Genomic DNA, 20400 nt, shown 5'->3' with positions numbered 1-20400 from the left:
AATGTTGAAGACACAGGTATAGAGTTTACTGGTGAACAAAATGAACAAGAAGATTAGCCTTTTCAATGAATCTGGCTCTCTTCACCTTGAATTCAGAAAGTGTTGTGTTCTTTTTTCCCCCATCTCCATGCAACTTCAAAGGAAGTGTTATTTTAGTTTTGCAAGATGGCTAATTATGCTAGGCTAGATTTGCTCAACTTGGCATTGAAAATCCTGCAGTGACGACACTGACTCCCATCACTGAACTTTATATTTCTAGAGCATTTTACAGCAACTGCTGTTTTCTTGAGCTGGAACCCAAGGGCAGCAGATACAATGAAAACAGAACAGGTCTCAGAACTGAACCCTGTGGAACTCCATACAGTCCGTTACACGTCAATTTATATTGCACATATTCGTCTGACCACTTTATTGATTTATTTATTTTTTTTCAACATAGTATGAAGCGCTTACAATAATATAGAAATCACACGATGTGCCATCACAACAGCCACAAGTTGACTACTGAGTGCGCCAAATCCCCTGCAGCACAGACAGTGCAAGCGTCATCATCACAAATCGTTAGAGTCAGGTGTGTGTGTCTTGACCTATGCCAAACCCCTGAGAATGACTCACCAAACCCTTGGGGTTCGATCGGTTTCAGTGTGCATGGGCATGGTGTTAATAAAGTTGTAAAGTGTTTGAAACAGCTAAACAGTGAAATAATGGGACATCTGGTGGAGACATCTGGAGCCAGAGGACTTTTAGGAGCTTCACAGCATCCTCTCACCTTGCGACTAAATTAGCAAAGTGAGGAAATATGGTGGGGGTAAACGATGCTGACAATTCAACAGAGGGAGGATCATTGCGACAGGCTGCAGGGGCATTCATCATTCGGAGGTCTTTTTGTTTTGCTCTTCCTCAAATAATGGCTGATAAATAATGGGCAGTGTGGGTGTTGCGATGTGAATGGGTGTTCATGCAGATGTTTGGAGGAGGCGGAATGTGTATCATCATTCTTTGATCATATTATTCAAGTAATAGTTTTCTGTACGTTCTGAACTCTGGTGAGGTAAGTTTAGTTGTATAGTTTACAAAATTTGATTCCATTCAGTCATAAGACAACAAGGGCTCTATTTTTGTATACAGGTGCCTGTGCGCTTGGTGAAAAAAAACGGGCACATCTTCAAACCCAGATGGTGTGAAAAAGTAGACTAGATTTTTAGACTTGCACAAACCAGGTCTAATTTGTGACACAGACGATGTAATGCAATTTTGGTGGATTTGATCAAGGTGCTGACCGACTGATTCTGAGCTCCGTGGATGTGTGTGGTCGATGTCATCACATTCCATTCATAAATATGACAACAGTGTGGGCCAATAACTGATTGTAGAAATCAATTTGTTGAATTGAGGTGGGCACTTCTGTCTCTCCTCTCTTCCCGTCGATGCACGGTCAAGGTGGTCTCCAATTGTCCATGTCACATGTGCGGCCGACTACATCATCCGCAGGGGGAGATCTTGCGGTACCTGTATAATCACACTTTGAGCGCAACCCGGCAAGTCAATTTCCACTTCCGCAATGTCAAGCACTGTGTGCGCCTCGATCGCCCAGATTTCGATGAGGGGAGCCGCTTCGATTAGCCGAGAGTGTTCCATCCCATATTGATGCAAAACAAATCAACGAAAATATCAAAAGAAAGAAAACTCCACCCATGCCCACAGTTTGACTTAGCTTTGTGCGAGACTTGCGCTAAGCACAAAATAGGACACCAAATGTATTCACCACCAGCCTTCTCTTCCTACTAAAAAAAATATCAAACTTCTTTAACTTATGTGATTTGAAATTCTTGCAAAGTTATGTTTACATTTGCAGAGGGTAAGGGTCACTGTTTATTTTATATCCCTCAAATTTGATATGCTAGTAAAAACTTTAAGACTTTGAAGTTTTGAAGCAGCAAACGGGGCATCAGTAAAGCATTCCCCAGAGGTCTGCTTTTCCACACTCAAGCCGGTGGTGAAAAACGATCTTGAGAGATGCACCATTTTTATGCAAGTGCACACACTGATGGGTTAGCACATGTCACAGAGAGAGACGTGTCAGATGTGATGTCGAGGAAAAGCCATGTGTTCTTCGCTCTCCTTTCCCCTTGGCTTAATGTAAGGTCACAGTGGAAAGGTGGACAGCAAATATACCAAGGCACTCTGACAGCTTGACCCTTGGGAGAGAAAGTACCCTGTCTTTGCAATGCTCCGCCTCCACAATGCCCTATTCTTTCTTAAAACTCCTCTCCGCTTCCATTTCTTCTCATCATGTGTAATTTACCCTTAACCTTTTCTCTTTTCTTATGTGCAGAATCAACAATTTAGGGGAAGACTTGTAATGTGAGCCAACCCAATATACTCTTACTAGTCACAAAATTAGGTACATGGTCTAACACAGGACATTTGATAACTGTACCCCCCACAAGAAGAAGTTCAAGTAAGACTGATTGTCGCACCTACCGAAGTGGGGCGAAATTCTTTCTCCGCATTTGACACATCCCCCGAGGGAGCGGTGAGCAGCAGCAGGAGGCACTTGGGAATCATTTGGTGATCTAACCCCCCCAATTCCAATCCTTAATGCTGAGGGTCAAGCAGGAAGGTAAATGGGTCCCATTTTTATAGTCTTTGGTATGACCTGGCCAGGTATTGAACCCACAAGTTCCCAGTTTCAGGGCGGACACTCTACCACTAGCCCACTATATTTTGTGTCAACCATCACCACCACCCCCATCACCACCACCACCACCACCCCCTACCCCAAACTGCTACTGCATCTAAAATACTTGTATTTGTCCATGAAAAAACACTTCAGATGAGCTATTACAACATGTACACTCTGACAATTAAAGCACTACTGCCACCTATTGGAGTGGATGTGTAATTACACTTTATCTAGTACGGGAGCACCCCCCCTATTTGAGGACTTATGTAGGTAAACTATTTAAATATAGTGATGTACATAAAAATTGGACCTATAAGTAAGAATCTTGCATTGGATTGTCTGAGCAGCTTTATCTGCTATTGTAGCAAGTGAATATATGTAAACATGCACACATACAGATACAAAATCCTCCTTGGCAGTTTCTTTGCACTCGAATGTCAAAAAAGAAGTAATAAAGATGTCATTGAAAGGACGCCCAGAAATCCATATTTTTCCTTTTGTTCCACTCCGCTCATAACTCTCCAGAGGGCATGAGGACATAGATCACCTGGAGATTCTGGTGACATAGAATTATATTGGTTTTGTGTAGCTTGTCCTCATGCACAACAACCTCATGCATACACAAAAAGAGCAAAGAATAGCATACAAACAAGGCAGCGTATTGCTGCACATTCACTCTCTGAGGATCATTAAAGGATTATCTCATCATAATCAGAATGATACGACAAATGTATGTTTAGAAGTCCCTGCTTAAGGGAAAAAGAAGAGGACATACGGTGTTTATTCCCTCTGTGCAGCTTCCTTGGGCCCCCTCCTCACAATCTGATCTGCTCTGCCATGTTGCCTTGTCAGATATGACCTTGAGCAAGTTCATTGTATCATAACATCTACACCATGCTGTCACATCGGGCCACTCCAGCAATCTGAATAAAAACAACACAACAACAGCATCCTAATGATGTCGCATTGAACAGCAGTTGCATTAGCAAACAGCTGAGGAAGGTTTGTCATATCCAATTATCAAAGCTGTGCAGTGCTGTCTTCCTTGTTAAATGCTTGGATCTGTTTACTCCTTGCAATTGGCATTACTGCATAACTAGCGACAACAACTGTTGCTATTTAGATATCTGTAATATAGCTTCTTTTTTTACTTTTTTATTACTGATATAATAAATGATTGACACCTAAACTTAATGTTTTTGTGTTTGTAGTCAGTGGTGTAGAACTACACTGCAGCATACCAAGCTATGTTTCCCCTATCTTGCCCATCCATGTAAATATAATGGGTCAACAAAATATAGCCATGTCTTTGTTTGTGACACATCGTGCTCTATGAAGCAGGACGTTGCTTGCTAACTGTGTATTTTTGAGGTTCACACTACTGTGATTTTTCTTTTGATAAAACTGACAAACAGATGGAGAAATAATCACAAGGCAACCACACAAACACTTTTTTTTTCTTTCCCTCACAGTTCTGCACTCGGCTAAGTGACAATCTAGTTTTATTTTGTGAATGATGGACCTTGATTTGCTACATAGTTGTACTGATGCTCATATATGTTCATCACAAAATTATGATTAGCACATGTAGTATAAAGCGGGTTACATTAAAGAGAGGAATTAATTAATAGCGACTCGGGACTAATGCACTAACCCTGAGCATCTGTTCGTATTATATATAAGGGAAACTGCGAAAGACCTTATTAAACTAGTCTCATAACACAAAGGTTGCAAACATCGCATTCCGGCAGAGGCGCACCCCCGGCAAACCTGAAATTTTTTATTTGACACACAATATGACACATGCAATAGTCATGGCTATAACGTTATAGGGAAGCAATCTCTGATTACCAAGTTAAAAGTTGAAAGTTGTGATTGGTAAAGCACAGACACATTAAATCAGTGGTTCTTAACTATTTGGAACCGAACTGTTCTTTATTGAAAAATATATATTTATACATTTTTTTTTTTTTCAAGTGTATAGGATTTAACAGCAATGGCCCCAGAATTGAACCCTGTGGAACACCATACGTTCCATTATACAATACACGTGAGTTCATACTGCACAATGGACTGTAGCGTGATCACCTGTAATCATGAATCATTTGAGCCAGGTGTGTCTTGACCTCCACCGAAACAGACAGACTCACCGAACCCTGAGGTTTAGTTTAGTTTATTTGGTCATAACAATCAATAATTAAAAAAGAAATATACTTATAAGAACAAAGACCAAAAGGTGTAGACTGAAGCTAAAACTTATACTGTCTACCCTTTGCGCATGATAATACATTAAGATAACAGAATTATCATAAGTTCGTACATTCACATACTGTATCTACACATAAGTCCAACAATATACTGCATATACCCATGCATATAAAAAATACAAAAATTAATGTATGGATGGATGGATGTTATTATTACTGACATACATATATAGAAAAAAAAATTGTCTACATTTTTGCAATATCTATAAACTACATTCCCATTTCAGAACTATTAATAATCTTGCATTTATTCAGATATTTGTCATTCTTGAATTACACAGTTTCAATTCACAAATCAAAATTATTCCACAAGTTGACTCCTTTCATTGACATACATCAGTTCTGGTTTTTGTGTTCCTAAACATCGATGTTCAAACAAAGCCAGGTTATGAACCACTGCATTAAATATTTCTGTCTGAACTTTCACCTTTGTAACCTCAAGAGGACTAGACTTGAGGTCTTTCATATCAAGTAGGGCTCTGACAGATTATCTTGTGTATTAAATGTAAACCCAAAATTGAAATAATTTCGTGCTTCAAAATTATATCCTTATAAGTGATTTAAGGAAAATGTTGGCTTCTTATGGAACATTAAATTAAAAAATGTAACATAACAACGTTTCATTTCTATGCTATTTCCCATCTGCCAAGTTTAATGAGTCAAATGAGTTTGGTACTCTCCTGCTGAGATTTGTACAAGCTAAAGTGAAAATTCTCTTAACATTATAACCTCCCCAATGACCATTAAAGCTAGAAAACCATTGAAAGCCTTTGCAAACAAAAACAAAAAAAAGCAATCCGATTTTCTATGGACCCAGATTAAGCTAAATTGGACTTTCTTAAGTTGCTTACGATTGTTTTCCATCGGTAATTGACACCCTGCAGGAAACACTCTTTTAAAAATTGAACTAATGCACTCAAAAACTTTAAATTAAAACTTTGAAACAGTCAGCAGACAGAAACAAGTACCTATGGTGGGCTCAGTCAATAGAAACTTCATTACTGGTCGGCCTGGCAGGTAATCTTCTTGGCGACTGCTGTGTGAGAGATGTATTGCACTGAAGCTACTTTCCCCAGGCAGGGACATTCTCAGCATGTGCCTTCACTCACATAGTCACACTCAAACCATTCTGATATTTTACTCTCAACCTGGCTTGCTATTCCGCCTGTCAATCAAACACAATATCACCCCAGTGGATTGACATCTCTGTTTCTGTTGTGCTCTCGTTAAGATGAGCTTTGCACTAAATTACCAGAACATGTTCAGCATTTGAAAGGAGCCGAATAGAAGAAAAGCATGCTGTTTGCGAAAGAAGACGACAGAAGACTGACATATCATGGGATGTGTTTTTGAGTTGATGGATTAAAATAAGCAGGTTTACAGGATTACGTCTATTTAAAAATCCGTCACACAAAGCTGACAGCGCAACAGAACAGCAATCGGTTTTATTGGAAGGTTGTCCTAGACCATTATCAATGTCTATATTTCTAACCAGCAGATGGCAGTATCGGAGCAAATGACTCCATCCGTCCATCCATCTATTATCTACACTACAGCACTTGTCCTCATGGTAACGGGTGAGCCGGAGCAAATCTCAGCTGAGTTAAAACGGGAGGGCAGGAGAGTTCTATTACCATGATGACAATTTGGATTAGGCTAATTAGCCTAAAGCAGACATGTTTCTGGAAAACTAGAACATGAAAACGCCACATAGGTCGACAGGTTCAAACCTAACCAGTCGGGGCAGACCTAACCACTGATCGACCAAACTGTGGCCCAGGGGCCATTTGTGGCCCGCTGTCCATTTTTCAGCGACCCACAGCATTAACTAAAAATGACATTTGACACAGCTTGCCCGGCTAGAAAAAACAAAACAAACAAAAAAGGTGGATGTGAGCAGAGTGAGAGGGGAGGGTGTCGAAAAAAAATGGATACCACTACTAAAAGTAAATTGGTTAATATACTGTAGAGAATTTCTAAAGATACATTTACAAGTAACATATTAACATATCACCATTTCTGTTCAAAACACTGTGGTGGATGAAGATAATTCAATTTTAGAAATACTGTACATATATATATATATATATATATATATATATATATATATATATATATATAAAATATATATATATATATATATATATATATATATATTATTATTTTTTTGCCACACAGGTCTGATTTATGAACATTAGTTATCTCAAGTAATCGTTTGAAGAACAAAACAAAAAAAATCATCTGATTAAGGTTTGCTCTTTGTTTGGTTCTCAATGTGGAGATGGAATTTGGTCACTGTTCAGTGCAGGGCCACCCCCAAATATAGACAATCAGAAACTATTTGTCTAATCACCTTTAACTGAAAGCTGTTACGTAGCAGATTTTCAAAAATAAAAAAATAACTATAGAAAATATACGCAGTGTTTATTTTTTATTTTTTTAATTCTTGTTTGATTCTATTGCATTCAATAAATTAAAGCAACCCTTGCATCCAGTTTTGTGTATGAGGCCCTCAAATGAAAACATTTGGACACCCCTGGACTAGACCAATGCATATATATGCAACGGTGAACAATCAAGTAGTCACATGTGAATAGGCTTACATAAAAGGGAAAACAAATATGTGCAATACATGTTATGCCCACACCAAAAGGTTAACATTGAGACTTTGAGAGCATTTCTAACTATAACAATGTCTTTTGTGGGTATGTTAAGTAGAATTATATATAGTAGTTACTAAACAAGTTATATCAGTAATTCCCAAGTCACAACCAGTGTGAGATCATTCGGTTTGCTGCGGGAAATAATCCAATGCCACTGAAATGGACTGAAAATTATTATTCATTTTCAAAAAAACTAATGTACAGTATAATCACGGGTGTGTATGCTGGAGCCTATCACAGCTGCCTTCAGACTGGTCGCCAGTCAATCGCAATGAACACTGGTCTATAGTTTAGTGATTATCCTCTTCAGGGTCATACCGTGGCCTGGAGTCTATCCCAACGAGAAGAACGACACATTTAATTACCTTTAATAACTGGACCCACCGTTCATTGTTTCAAAGGAATTCTTGCCCAAAAGATTTGATGATGCTGTTGAGCCATAGTAGAGCTAAATGTGTGTGTGCTCATATCCATCTTAGCAGCCACAAGTTGTGTCACTCACAACTATCAAGCTAGCTTAGCAGCACTTTGATTAAAAGAGGAGACCATCGTTGATAAGACATCTGTTTGGAAATCTGGGAAGAGATTATCCAGTCTCATCTCGCACAGAATCAAATGACGCAAATAAGTAATAAAGCCCTTGGCCGGATTGAAACTTCCTTTTTTAACCCAGGAGTCGCCAATGTTTTCAAATAGTATTATGTTGTATAAATGGGAAAGCATATGTATTTAAACAGAGCCATCTAATCAACTAAATGTGAAGCTTTTGTTTCCAGGATGCACAAATAGTGTCTTTAACCAGTTTGGATGTTCACTGAACTGGGATATTTTTGCACCTGTTGTATATGGGTTATCTGTGGTCACTCTTTGGATGAACTTTTGGATTATGTCATTACTTTTTAATTTGCATAAATTAGAGAAATTCAGCATGGGTATTTTTTAATTCTAGTATTCCCCTTAAATGCAGTTTATTTTGTTAAGAACTTTAAAAAGACAAGTGTCTCTTTCATCAGAATTTGGCCCATGGTGGACAGCCAGCCAGACAGATAGAATTAATAAAACACAATATTTAAATTAATGTCTTACAGCTGATAAAAATATATATATAATAAAATGTTAGTTTATTATTCAAAAAAAAAAAAACTCCAACATATAGAATATTTTCACAGAAAGGCAAATATTAGTTTTCTGGGTGGAATCGGCCACTCTTTGTATCTCAGAACAACTTTGCAGCAAAATTCCCTCGCTGTCAAGTCAAAGTCATTGACTTGTCACAAGACTGTTTTCGGGCTGTGCTTTGATTAAAATGCTGGAAGGAAAAGGGATTTATTGATTATCTACATCATGATACTGTGTATATGTGTGCATGCGTGTGTGTGCACGTCTGTGTTTCCAATGGACTTCAATCATCATTTTCTCTCAGCAGTATGTTTCCAATCCCAGCAAACAGCTGGCCTGGCATTTAGAACACATGGGGATTAAGGGGCTGAATTATTTAAAGGCTCAATCCAGAATCAGACCATATCACTATTTATGATGCCAAGATCTGCCCTCTGATCATTTTTCGGCCGTTAATTTCATCAACAAATTGCCTGTGAGAAACCTGTCAATCGATCCTAATCATATTACCATACGTTTACCTTGCCTTTGTGGGTTTGTTTTCAACTAGTAGCTATGAATTAAATCAATATTTTTTTTGTATGTAAGTTTCATATTTTACAAACTCAGATCATTTCAGACTTGCACGTGATTATTCATATACCAGCCCTCGCATTGATGAGTGAGCACAGAAAGGCCAGACATGTGATGATGCATGTTAAAAGCATGTGAAAAAGGGTAATCTGTGAACTGCAGATGTCTCAGTGGCCGTTAGGCCTCATTGGTTCGCATATGGGACTGATTTGCATATGGTGGGAGTGTCCTGAGCCAGCACTGGGATGAATGAGTGGTTCAAGTCAGACAGCAAGTAGGCTGTGGAGTAAGCAGAGATCTGCATGGCTCAAAATGCCTCGCTTATTTAAAATGCTACGTCTCCTGCTATAAGTGGAAACTGTTGGAATAGGATATACTATAAATATGTTCAACAGAAAAGTCCCTGGACTTGGCAAAAGAGGGGAAATATGGGTAAGTGTTATTTTATCCAACTTTAGAGTAGAATTTGACAAGCATACATAACTTTAAAATATAAGCTATAAACACAATTTAGTTTAGAACATGACTGACAATAATATAGATTGCTCTATTATTATTATTTTTTTTCTCAAATGTCTCATTATTATCCTGTCTTACAGGGATTCGTCATCCTTTTGCTTTACACCGGCCCGCTTTCCTGTTTTGCAACCTTCAGTCAAGCAAAAGAACTCATCTATAGAATAAAGGAAGGATTACCCAAGGGGACCTTCATAGGAGCCATTGGAGTGGACTTAAATTTGGATTTTACAGTTGACCCCCCCTATTTATTCAATGTGGCTCAAAAGAGGCTCAGTGAAGAGTATGTGACACTCAATAATATCACTGGAGAGTTTTTTACATCTGATACAGAGATTGACAGGGAGATACTTTGCCCTCAAAATCCAAACAGGCACGGATGTTTCCTTTCACTGGATGTCTTTGTGCTTCCTCAGCAATATTTTCAACTCATCAAAGTTAAGATCATCATTGAGGATGTCAATGACAACAGACCAAAGTTCCCTGTGGATGAGATCGTAATCTCCGTCCCGGAGAACACGCCCATTAACGCTCGCTACGCGGTGGAGCAGTCTGCGGTTGACCCGGACCTTGGTCTTCACGGAGTGCAGACCTACTGGCTTGTGAACGACTTTGGCGTGTTCACGCTGGACGTTGAAGAAAACGAAGGAGGGGAGCTGACGCCCTTCGTCATCGTGACGGATTTTTTGGACCGAGAGACACAAGCCGAATACGTCACAGACATCATTGCAGAGGATGGCGGGACCCCTCCTCTACTTGGTGCCGCCACTTTAAAAATTGTTATCTTAGACGTGAACGATAATTGCCCCCAGTTCACAGAATCACACCTTAATGTAACTCTGCATGGCAATTCCACCAAAGGGACACATTTGGCACGTCTACATGCTTTTGACCCTGACCTTGGTGCAAATGCTCAGATCAGCTATGCTTACAGTGAGCGCGTGCCAAGGGAGACCAGAAGCTTGTTCCATTTGGACAGAACTACAGGGGTGATCAAACTAGCAGGGAAAATAGACACGGGTACAGCCATGTTTTACAAACTCACTGTTCTGGCCAATGGACCTGGTTGTATTCCCGCAGTTGCCACTGTTGCTATTCATTTGATAAAAGTTCAAATGGGTCCCCCTGCAGTCATACCCAGATACATCGCACAGGAAAAAGATGGCGTGGTGACAATTAAGGAATCTGAGCCGATGTATTCTCCTATTGCTTTTTTTACTGTCAAAAATATAGACGCCAGCCAAATGGTGGACTGCCATTTGGAAGGTGCGGGTCCTTTTAGGATTGGACCATATCAGCTGGTCAAACATGAATACCTTCTTGAAACTACAGAACCGCTGGACTATGAAATGACACAGGAGTATGAGCTCATTGTAGTTGCTGAAACTAGCCAAGGGCTCGTCATCAAGACGTTCCTCAAGGTGCAGGTTTTGGATGAAAACGACAATGCTCCAGTTTTTCAGCAGTCTTTAGTAGAAATATCTATTGATGAGAACAATCCACCCAACACCTATCTCACGCAGCTCCGTGCCACAGACCAGGACAGCGAAGGCCGAGGGGAGGTTATCTATCTCCTTGGAGGCGACGCACCTGGGATCTTTGTTTTAGATCATGTGACCGGCATCCTGAGTGTGACCACGTCACTGGACCGCGAAGAGAAGGAAACATACCGCTTCATTGTGAGAGCAGTGGACCAGGGGACCCCAAGGAGGGAGTCGATTGCCACTGTAGTCATGACAGTGCAAGACCGCAATGACAATAGCCCACGTTTCATCAATAAGGACTTCACTTTTTTTGTGCCTGAGAACTTCCCGGGTTACGGCGAAATCGGAGTGCTTTCAGTGACGGATGCTGATGTTGGGGAAAATGGCTGGGTGGCCCTTTCCATCCTCAACGGGAGCGACGTCTTCTTGATTGACACAGGCAGAGGCACACTAAGGGCCAAGGTGTCACTTGATCGAGAGCAACAGGGGACATACCAGCTGTGGATCGAGGCCGTAGATGGTGGGGAACCTGCGCTCTCCTCTGTAACGATGGTGACCGTGCTACTGTTGGATGTCAACGACAATCCGCCGATTGTCCTCTTCCCTCAGTCTAATCAGTCCTACATGTTGGTTCTACCCAACACTCTACCAGGAACATCAATCACAGAGGTGTATGCTGTGGATAACGACACAGGAATGAATGCAGTGATTGCATATAGTATCATTAAAAGAAAAGGAGGGGAGCCCGGGTCTTTTTCCATCGACCCGGAAACGGGAAATATCACTTTAGAGAGGGAACTCAGCAACCGCGGTCTCCATAGCCTTCTGGTAAAGGTCAGTGATCATGGTCAGCCCGAGCCACTTTACTCAACAGTCATGGTGAACTTATTTGTGAACGAAACAGTGAGCAATGAAAGCTACATCCAGAGTTTGCTGACCAGAGAGGTTGATATTGAAATAGAGGAGAGACCCTGGCAGATTGGCCAATTGCAGGAGGGACCAGAGAGGTACGACACGTTTCCATGTAAACCTGCCCTCATTGCCCTTTCGGTGACATGCATCGGGCTGCTCTTCTCCCTTGTTACCCTGACAGCTTGCATATGCTTACAACGATTTCAGAAGCAAAAGACAAAATCAGAAGTTGAGTTACCTTTGAAAATGAAGACAGACTCTATGCAGGTCAACAACAGGATGTTAAAGCATGTCTCAAACATTTGATGTCATATCCACACGTCTTCACACTAATGTTTACAACGGACACTGAGAAATTGACGTGAATTTACTCTATTCAGTCTGTATATGTGGTTATTGTTTGCCATTACTGGGGTAACATTCACAACTCACAGGCCACTTCATTAGGAACAAAATGAGAATCAACTTATAGCCGCAGAAATTATGCCTATACAAAGATATTTTAATGAGATTTAAATTTAATATATTGTCATTTTTTATTATAGCTATCGTTTTCAGTGTTCAGTGTGTGTTTGCAATACGATTTTCTTTGCCACATGACTACATTCAATGTGAAAGAATGGAAATCAAGTTGTAGCGGCATCCGTAACATTCAAATGAGAAATGCTTAGTAAATGAGGTAATCATGTACATATTGTACTTTTTTCCCCCAACTTTGAATGTAAATATTTCATCTTTATAAGGCACAACTGCTAATCATTTTATTACTCTTGTAGACCATCCACATTATTGTCATAGCTGTCACACTAAGTAATATAAAAACAATGTTTTTTGTATGAATGTGAAAATATTTTTTAAATGTCTGTTTTTGCAATATTTATAATGTGACCATGTATTTTGGAAGTAACAGACCATAAGGAATGGTTATGTTTTTGTATTTCTGCTTTCAAATGCAAGATTAAGATTATACCCACTATCAAAATGTATGTAATGGCAACTGTTCACAAATGCTATTTAAAAACTTTCTATGTCACACAATTGTCTGTTATCCTAGATTTTGAGAACATTTAAACAAACTGAGTTTATTTTAACTATTTTTTTTGTAGGTCTATGAGGAATTTGATCCATCCATTTCAGAGTGAGGACTGACCTAAAGGCCAGTTTATTGTTTGTTCGTTTACACCTGACAACCAAGAGGCCTCTCTGACTCATAAGGTTTTGTTTAACTTCATAGTTAAACCTGTTATAGCAGTTCTGTTCAGGTGTCATGGTTGGCAAGATGCTTTTTACAAAAATTGGCACAGAAGTCATCACATGACGCCATGTGCATTCAGCTTGTCTGTGTTGTTATATAATACAAACCACCCTCTACAAACGTGCAATTCTCAATGTCTGTGAAATTTACAAAGTGTTAGTGAAAAAAGTAAATATTAAAGTAGCTACTTTATTTTATTATACATTAGCGTTTGGATCTCTATTTTGCGAGTCTGAAGTTTTTTGCTGAAATTGACATAAACATCAACAAGACCACAAAAATCCTCTCCGGAAGCCTTAAATTCAAAATAATGTGATGAAAGCCAAAGATGAAAATCCAGTTTGGCTGCATCACCTGCAAAGGTGACGGCTTGGGCGTTCACATCCAGTCATGCATAGAAAGCAAGCAAACACGTATGTATCGTGCCTTGACTTATCTCTGTGTTTTTACAACTTTAATGGGAATTTAGTAAAAGAAAGACAATTATTTGGGAATTGTTTCATTTGTGCACCCTCCCAAGTAAGGAACTCAATTATTATTATTATTATTATTATTTTTTATCATGCTTGGGTTTGGCTCGAACAAGAAGAAAAGTATGCAAACAAACCAGTGCTGGGCATGCACTCACACACGTGCATCACAAGCTATAAACAGCATTGCAGGACCCACCAGTGCATGTCATGTAAGCACGGAGCACATCAGGAGCAGCTCAGTGTAATCCTTCGTAATCACCTCTGGCCACCCTGTACACTTGACAAATAGGCTGGGCAATGATATTCAGTTGACACAGAAATATAAAAAGGAAAATGTATAAACAAAAAAAAAGAAAAAAAAGAAAGAGTGCAATTAAAATGTAAAACATTTGTAAATATGAATAACAGTCAGTAGAATAATTTTAAGTGTACACATTCACAAATTGGGAACTTAAAGCTTAAAGTAAAGATCTTTTCTCTAAGAAATTAACATAACTGGAAACAGAAATTATATATATAAATGTTGTACGTATGAAATTCTATTTTTTAGTTGTTTTTTTAAAGCTGAATTAAAACATTTTAATAAAGTGCAGTTCAGTACACATGTGCAAGTTTAATGAATGAAAAATGCATGATCGGTATGATAATGATAACTAACAATTGTGTTGTGAATAACTAACTACCTATAAAATGGTTACTATAATTGGCAGGTTTAAAAGGCCTCTTTTTCGCCAAGGTAGATGGAGGCTTTTCTTAGAATTTACCCACAATTGTGGTTAATTTCACCTGCGGTGCGAAGGGGGAGGTAAATGATGACCCATAACTGACAGGCTCTATAGAAAAGAATTTATATTTTTAATTTTGCGTCAATTTTATGACCTATCCTCGGCAACACCTCTAATTTTTACTCATAAAAATGGCGGAGGTCTGCTTTCTCTTTTTTTCCGTAGTAGTTCTCAAAGTGTGGTAAATGTACCACCAGCGGTACGTAGGCTCCTTCTAGTGGCACATCAAAGAATCACAGAATTAAATGGCCAAACTGTGCAAAATGTTTTTGTCATGTACAGTACATTTATTTCTTAAGTACAGCTTGGTTGTATTTCATTTAAGTTCAATATATTTGTATTTAATATTTGAGGACTTTTTATATACAAATGTGCATATTACATTTTAATTGAATTATTTAAGCACAGTTTTTTGTTTTGTTCTGGGGGGTTTTTCCCCCTACATTTAAGCGTTTATTTAAGTTGGAGTGTTCAACAGCTTGGAAAAGGGTCAAACAGACAGAAATAGTGTGCAGCTACATGACCTCCTCCTGCCATAATGCTTCTGATAAGCATGCATCTTTAGGCCATATGCTGCACAGTCAGAATAAACAGTGGAGGCGTGACTTTGCTCTTTGTGAACTTTAAGACAAGTATCTCTCCTGTTCATGCAGGAACATATTTGTGTACTAAAGAAAGACAACAAAATACTATTTACAACCACAGAGGACTTGTACAGCTGGTTCCTGTAAAAGGTTTCCGGTTCATACATTATACAAACAGCTCAATAAATAGCCCAACGACACCCCCTCCCTCTGCACCATCTATCAGTCCATCTGTCCCTCCAGCACTGCCCGTCTGAAATTACATTAAATTGTTAATGGTGTGGACAGGCAGTAATTACTGTACTGTGTTATCTGCCCGAGCATGATCCCATTTTGAGATTGGGTGATTGTAAGTTGGCTGCCATGAAATTCAACAAATAAATGCACAACAAAAAGGCCCAGGTTTGGTTACGCCTGTTTCAATGAATAGGAGAGACCACATTTTACGAGTTATGATATCAAATATGGTCCCCAGTCCTCCTCAGCATGCACAAACACACATGTACAGGCGGATGGGGGGAATTGATCAACAATATATTACATTCTTGCCCTCAAGATCCTGCAATGGATAATCATTTCCTTAACTTCTCATCTTTACTTTTTAAGTTTAATGAGTTACATTGCTGGAAACCACACATATGCTAAACACATTTATTTTGGCTTTGATTTGTGAATTGTTTTTGTGTCTGATTCTTTCTCTCATTTTCCCAAGTACCAATGAGTCACGTGTTTTTTCATGTAGGTCCCGAAATTTTTATTTATTTATTCTTTTTCTCGTCATTGCAAAAGAAATCAAATTATATGAATACTAAAACAAACAAAAAAAACAAAACAAAAAAAAAGGCATGTTTTTTTGTAAGCAGGGTTAGGCAATGCAAATGAGACTCATTGATATGCAGCGTCTAATTCACTAATGCCAGCGCAAATAGCCACACAGAGTTTGTGTGACGCAAATAACGTTTTTTTAAAGCATCTATTAACCTGACGCAACCTCGATCTCGGGATCATAACATTAGTGCATGGCACGGTGCACGTCGCTCTCTGGCTGTTCATGCAGAGAGGAGAGAGAGAGGGAGAATGAAATTTTTCTATGTTTGTTTTAGGAAATAACGTAACCCGGGCGGATCGGCAATGGCAGGGAGGCATTTATGATCATTCTTACGTGCCAGATGCATACTGTACGGCCACGCCAACCTCTGAAAATATATTTCTAAAAAAACGACCGCACCAATAATTTTTACTTTATGAATGAATGATGTCGTCGTCGTCCTCTCTGCTCTGTGCAGCTTAATGGCGCTATAAACGCTTACTCTCGGTCCAACCTCGCTTTCTGATAATGTCATGTTTCTCGCAACTGTTCCTATAACAACCATGTTCTTGGGGCAAATCCCTTGCCATGTGTGGTAAATCAGGTGCAAATTTGCTCCAAGCTGTCAGTTTTGTGGGCGTGTTTGCGCCGGTATATGATTTGAGCAATATCCTTAATGAATAGGTTGGTAACTGGGTGCAGACTGCGGGTGCAGTTGTGGTGCAATATTTCGCGCTATTACCGGACACAGCGCATTCTAAGTGAATACGCCCCATAGTTCTGAGCAGCTGCTGGAAGGTAAAGTAGACTCCACATTGGATTGTTCACCAGTCAATCAATTAGTCAATTACTTTTAAATATCTGTGTCTGTCGATCTCAGTATTTAATATGTGTAAATGTCAGTGAGAGCCAAACTGACAAGGAAGTAAAGCGGTACTGAGGCAAATAAGCCATCCATGCCCTTTTCCACCTGACCATTATGGGTAGGAATAATGAGAAAGATACCGTTTATGGTCTGACTGTGTGGCTGAATTGTTGAATCATGCAAAGTTTAATGTACCAGATGAGCACTCCTTGTTAATATTAGCCACTCATGCATTTCAGGAAGCTTTTCTCTCTGCCAAGAGGAACTAAGCCCTGTGCACCACATTTGGCAAAGAAAAAGTGCAGCAGATTTTCAGGAATCATTCTGAAACATTGGTGTATCATAATTTCTCTCATTTCCCCACTGACCTATTCTAATTGACAAGTGGCCAAAGTTTAATTTGATTTATTTTTTTAAAATGTAATTTAATCAAGTTTGGGTCTAGATCTGAAGAAATGATACCCTAAAAAAAACAGATACCATAGTAAGTTGATTTTTGGATTAATATTATTATTATTATTATTATTATTAGTATTATTATTATTATTATTATTATTATTATTATTATTATTATTATTATTATAATTATTGGGTATTAGAATCTGCACATTTATTTACACAGTCCTGTCTCGGTCATATCAGGTTTCTCTGCCCTTTCCTTTTTTTTTTTTTTTTTTCCAATTCAACAGTGATGATGCTGAAAACCTCAATATATAATATGTAAATCCATTGTGCCACACGGAGCTCTGGCAATTTTCCATGAGGTCAAAGTGGGTTCCAGCTATTGAACAAATATCTTCAAAACTCAACTCAGTCAACCTCACTAACTAATTCGAAATCCAAGCTTAGAACGTGTTTGGCAAGTCAAACTGAATAAACCTCAGACACGCCTTCTCAATCACAAATATGTTTTAACACACACTCAACAGTATGTAACTGTATTATCTTACAAACCCTATCAGGGTTTTCTGATCTCCCCTGCCCAATCTCTTACTGCTTATGAAGTTTTATTATTGTTTTGTTGTCTGTGCAAATAAATACAAACTACAACAACACCTTTTGTATGAACAGGTGGAGGGTAAATAAATGGTAGTAATGTGGCTTGGTTAGTCTCAGGTTCTTCTGGTGAACAGTGCTCATCTGGCAGTTGGCTAGTTCATACATTCACTTTCTAAACTAAGAGACACACAAAAGGATTTGTTTACCATCCGTGACAACGTCTGGTTGCTATTGTTTTAGCGTCACAAGCACACATCTCATCAGAGAATAAAAATGACACCGATTGTGTAAAGACTTATGTTTTATATTGTTTCTGTAAAGCGCTTTGTGACTGGTAAGGCTGTTTGAAAGCGCTATATAAATAAAGATGACTTGACTTTTGTACGGAGCCCCTAAAGTGACGTGCATATACTGAATAGAACAGGCTATGAAATGTTAAAGGTTGATCCTATTTACATCCACAGAATATGAACGTTATGAAAATACTATTTCCCTTTCATTTTCAGTTGTTTTGGTTTTCAGAGAACCTTTGACTCTTCACCATATGCTTCTGTAAATATTCATCTTCAAACAGGAGTAAATAAATAACCCTGTAATACCTCTTAGTAGTGGAGAGGGGCCATGAAACCCATCCTCTCTGTTTGTGGTGGATTTCTTTTTTTTCTTTTTTTCTTTTTTTACCCGTGTACTAAAAACACTCTCCAATGCTCAAAGGTTAATCCTTCTGTGCTTCCTCAGACAAAGGCGATTAGTACAGATGACACACTGAACCCTAATTTGGTGTGCATGGGCTATCTTTATTTTTCTCTAGGACTGGATTTTTTTTTTTTCTTTCTTTTTTTTAAACATATCACAGTTTCTTTCTGTGACAGTTTTCACTGCCTTAAAATTCCTTGTTCCTGTCTTTGTTGATGATACTTAGCTTCACAGGACACTAATATTCAATGAAAGATATCTGAAATTAAATTGACATTTTGAGACTTTATCGCAAAGGACTATCTAATTGTATGCAAAGGTGGTGCTAGAATAGTCAGAAAAGTCACTAAATAAAACAATCATCTTTAAGTTGGCAACATTGAAGACAAGTCGCTGCTCTTGCTAGCTTGCACTGCCAATACATGCACATCAAAATAAAAGCAACACATACTTGATGTTTTATATCGAATTCAGAAATATTGCAATGGCCGGTCATGGGGACAGATATGCTGTACATTTTAAAGTTCATCCATGAGGTCAATGGGTCAAGAAAAACTGAGCAGCACACAACAACCTCTGGTGGTCATTTGAGAATCACATGAGAATTATGTGCACCCCTATATATACATATTTAAAAAAATAAAATAAATAAATAAATAAAAAAAACTTCACAATGTTTGATGACTTTCCAACTTCAAATAGGATTACACTTGACTGACACTATATTAAAAAAACAAACAAGCAAAAAAATAACAAAACTGAATATGTCAAGACTGTGACACTCCAAGAGGCCTTCTATTAAGACATACGCTGATATTAGGATTTATCATCTGAAATGATCAAAGCACTAAATCGCAGATTTACTGAGAAAATGCCAGGGGAAAAAAATTGACAACATCCATCCGAGCTCTAACAGGATAATCTGACACTGAAGCTGAATACTGAGAATATAAGAATGAATAGCATCAGGTCCATGAGAAATAAAGGCAACAAATACGACAATCATAAAATGACAGTCAAAAAAAAATAATCTTGTATAGGTTCACAGCATTCAAACAGTGAAGTGACACATCTAAAGACACAAGATCTGGTTTCATTTAAGTTAGTCTGTCACTTCAAAAGCACAAAAGGAAAGGCTCTATTAATAACAGATGGCTTCAAATAATTCTTCCCTTTTCCATGTCCCATAATTATTTTTACTTGTTTATATGTACAAAAGAGAATTGACTGTGTCCACATCTAATTACACTCACTGCACCCAGCAAGCCCAATGATTAAAAAAAATAAAACAAAACAAAACAAAAAAACATTCTCCTCCGAACCTTCAACTTTGAGACTGTTCTCTCTGTTGCGGAAAAATTCTTACATTCCTTTGATCATAAAAGGAGCCACAGTTTGATCTGTCATGCCTCCTGCCTGCTGTAATATTAGCTCTGTGTCTAAACACACAAACCAGATGCCCATAACGGCAGCTTTGATGCTTAAAGGCTTATTTCTTGGAGCATAGAAGTCAGGATGAAAGATAGAGAATGAGTCTACAATGAGAGGCAAAATGCTTCTATACTGCATGTCCTCCATACTATAACATCTTTAATCATGCCTGAACATTGATTTAATTCAGTTGTGATTTGATTGAAGTATAGATACTTCAAATTTCTACTTTAGGTTACGAAGTATTTGCACTTCATTACTTGACACCTCTGTTAAAAGCAAAA

At 38.5% G+C, this 20400-nt stretch overlaps 1 protein-coding gene across 1 annotated transcript; it reads left to right on the top strand.

The window, feature by feature from the left end:
• Nucleotides 1–9583: 9583 nt before the first annotated feature.
• On the top strand, nucleotides 9584–13677 carry pcdh20 (protocadherin 20). Its single transcript, XM_077519596.1, has 2 exons — nucleotides 9584–9740; nucleotides 9908–13677. The coding sequence occupies exons 1-2, from the start codon at nucleotides 9693–9695 to the stop codon at nucleotides 12524–12526; spliced, it is 2667 nt and encodes an 888-aa protein (XP_077375722.1). The 5' UTR covers nucleotides 9584–9692; the 3' UTR covers nucleotides 12527–13677.
• Nucleotides 13678–20400: the final 6723 nt, after the last annotated feature.

This window comes from Festucalex cinctus, chromosome 4 (genome assembly GCF_051991245.1).
Source record: "Festucalex cinctus isolate MCC-2025b chromosome 4, RoL_Fcin_1.0, whole genome shotgun sequence".
In the NCBI taxonomy this organism is placed as follows: Eukaryota; Metazoa; Chordata; class Actinopteri; order Syngnathiformes; family Syngnathidae; genus Festucalex; species Festucalex cinctus.
Note: the sequence above shows the minus strand (reverse complement) of the source record. Positions and strands in the feature narration are given on the sequence as shown.

Excerpts from the sequence above, each read along its gene's own strand:
- pcdh20 (XM_077519596.1), top strand. The coding sequence starts at position 9,693 with ATGTTCAACAGAAAAGTCCCTGGACTTGGCAAAAGAGGGGAAATATGG. Across the intron at positions 9,741-9,907 it reads GCAAAAGAGGGGAAATATGG|GGATTCGTCATCCTTTTGCT; the intron begins GTAAGTGTTATT and ends CCTGTCTTACAG.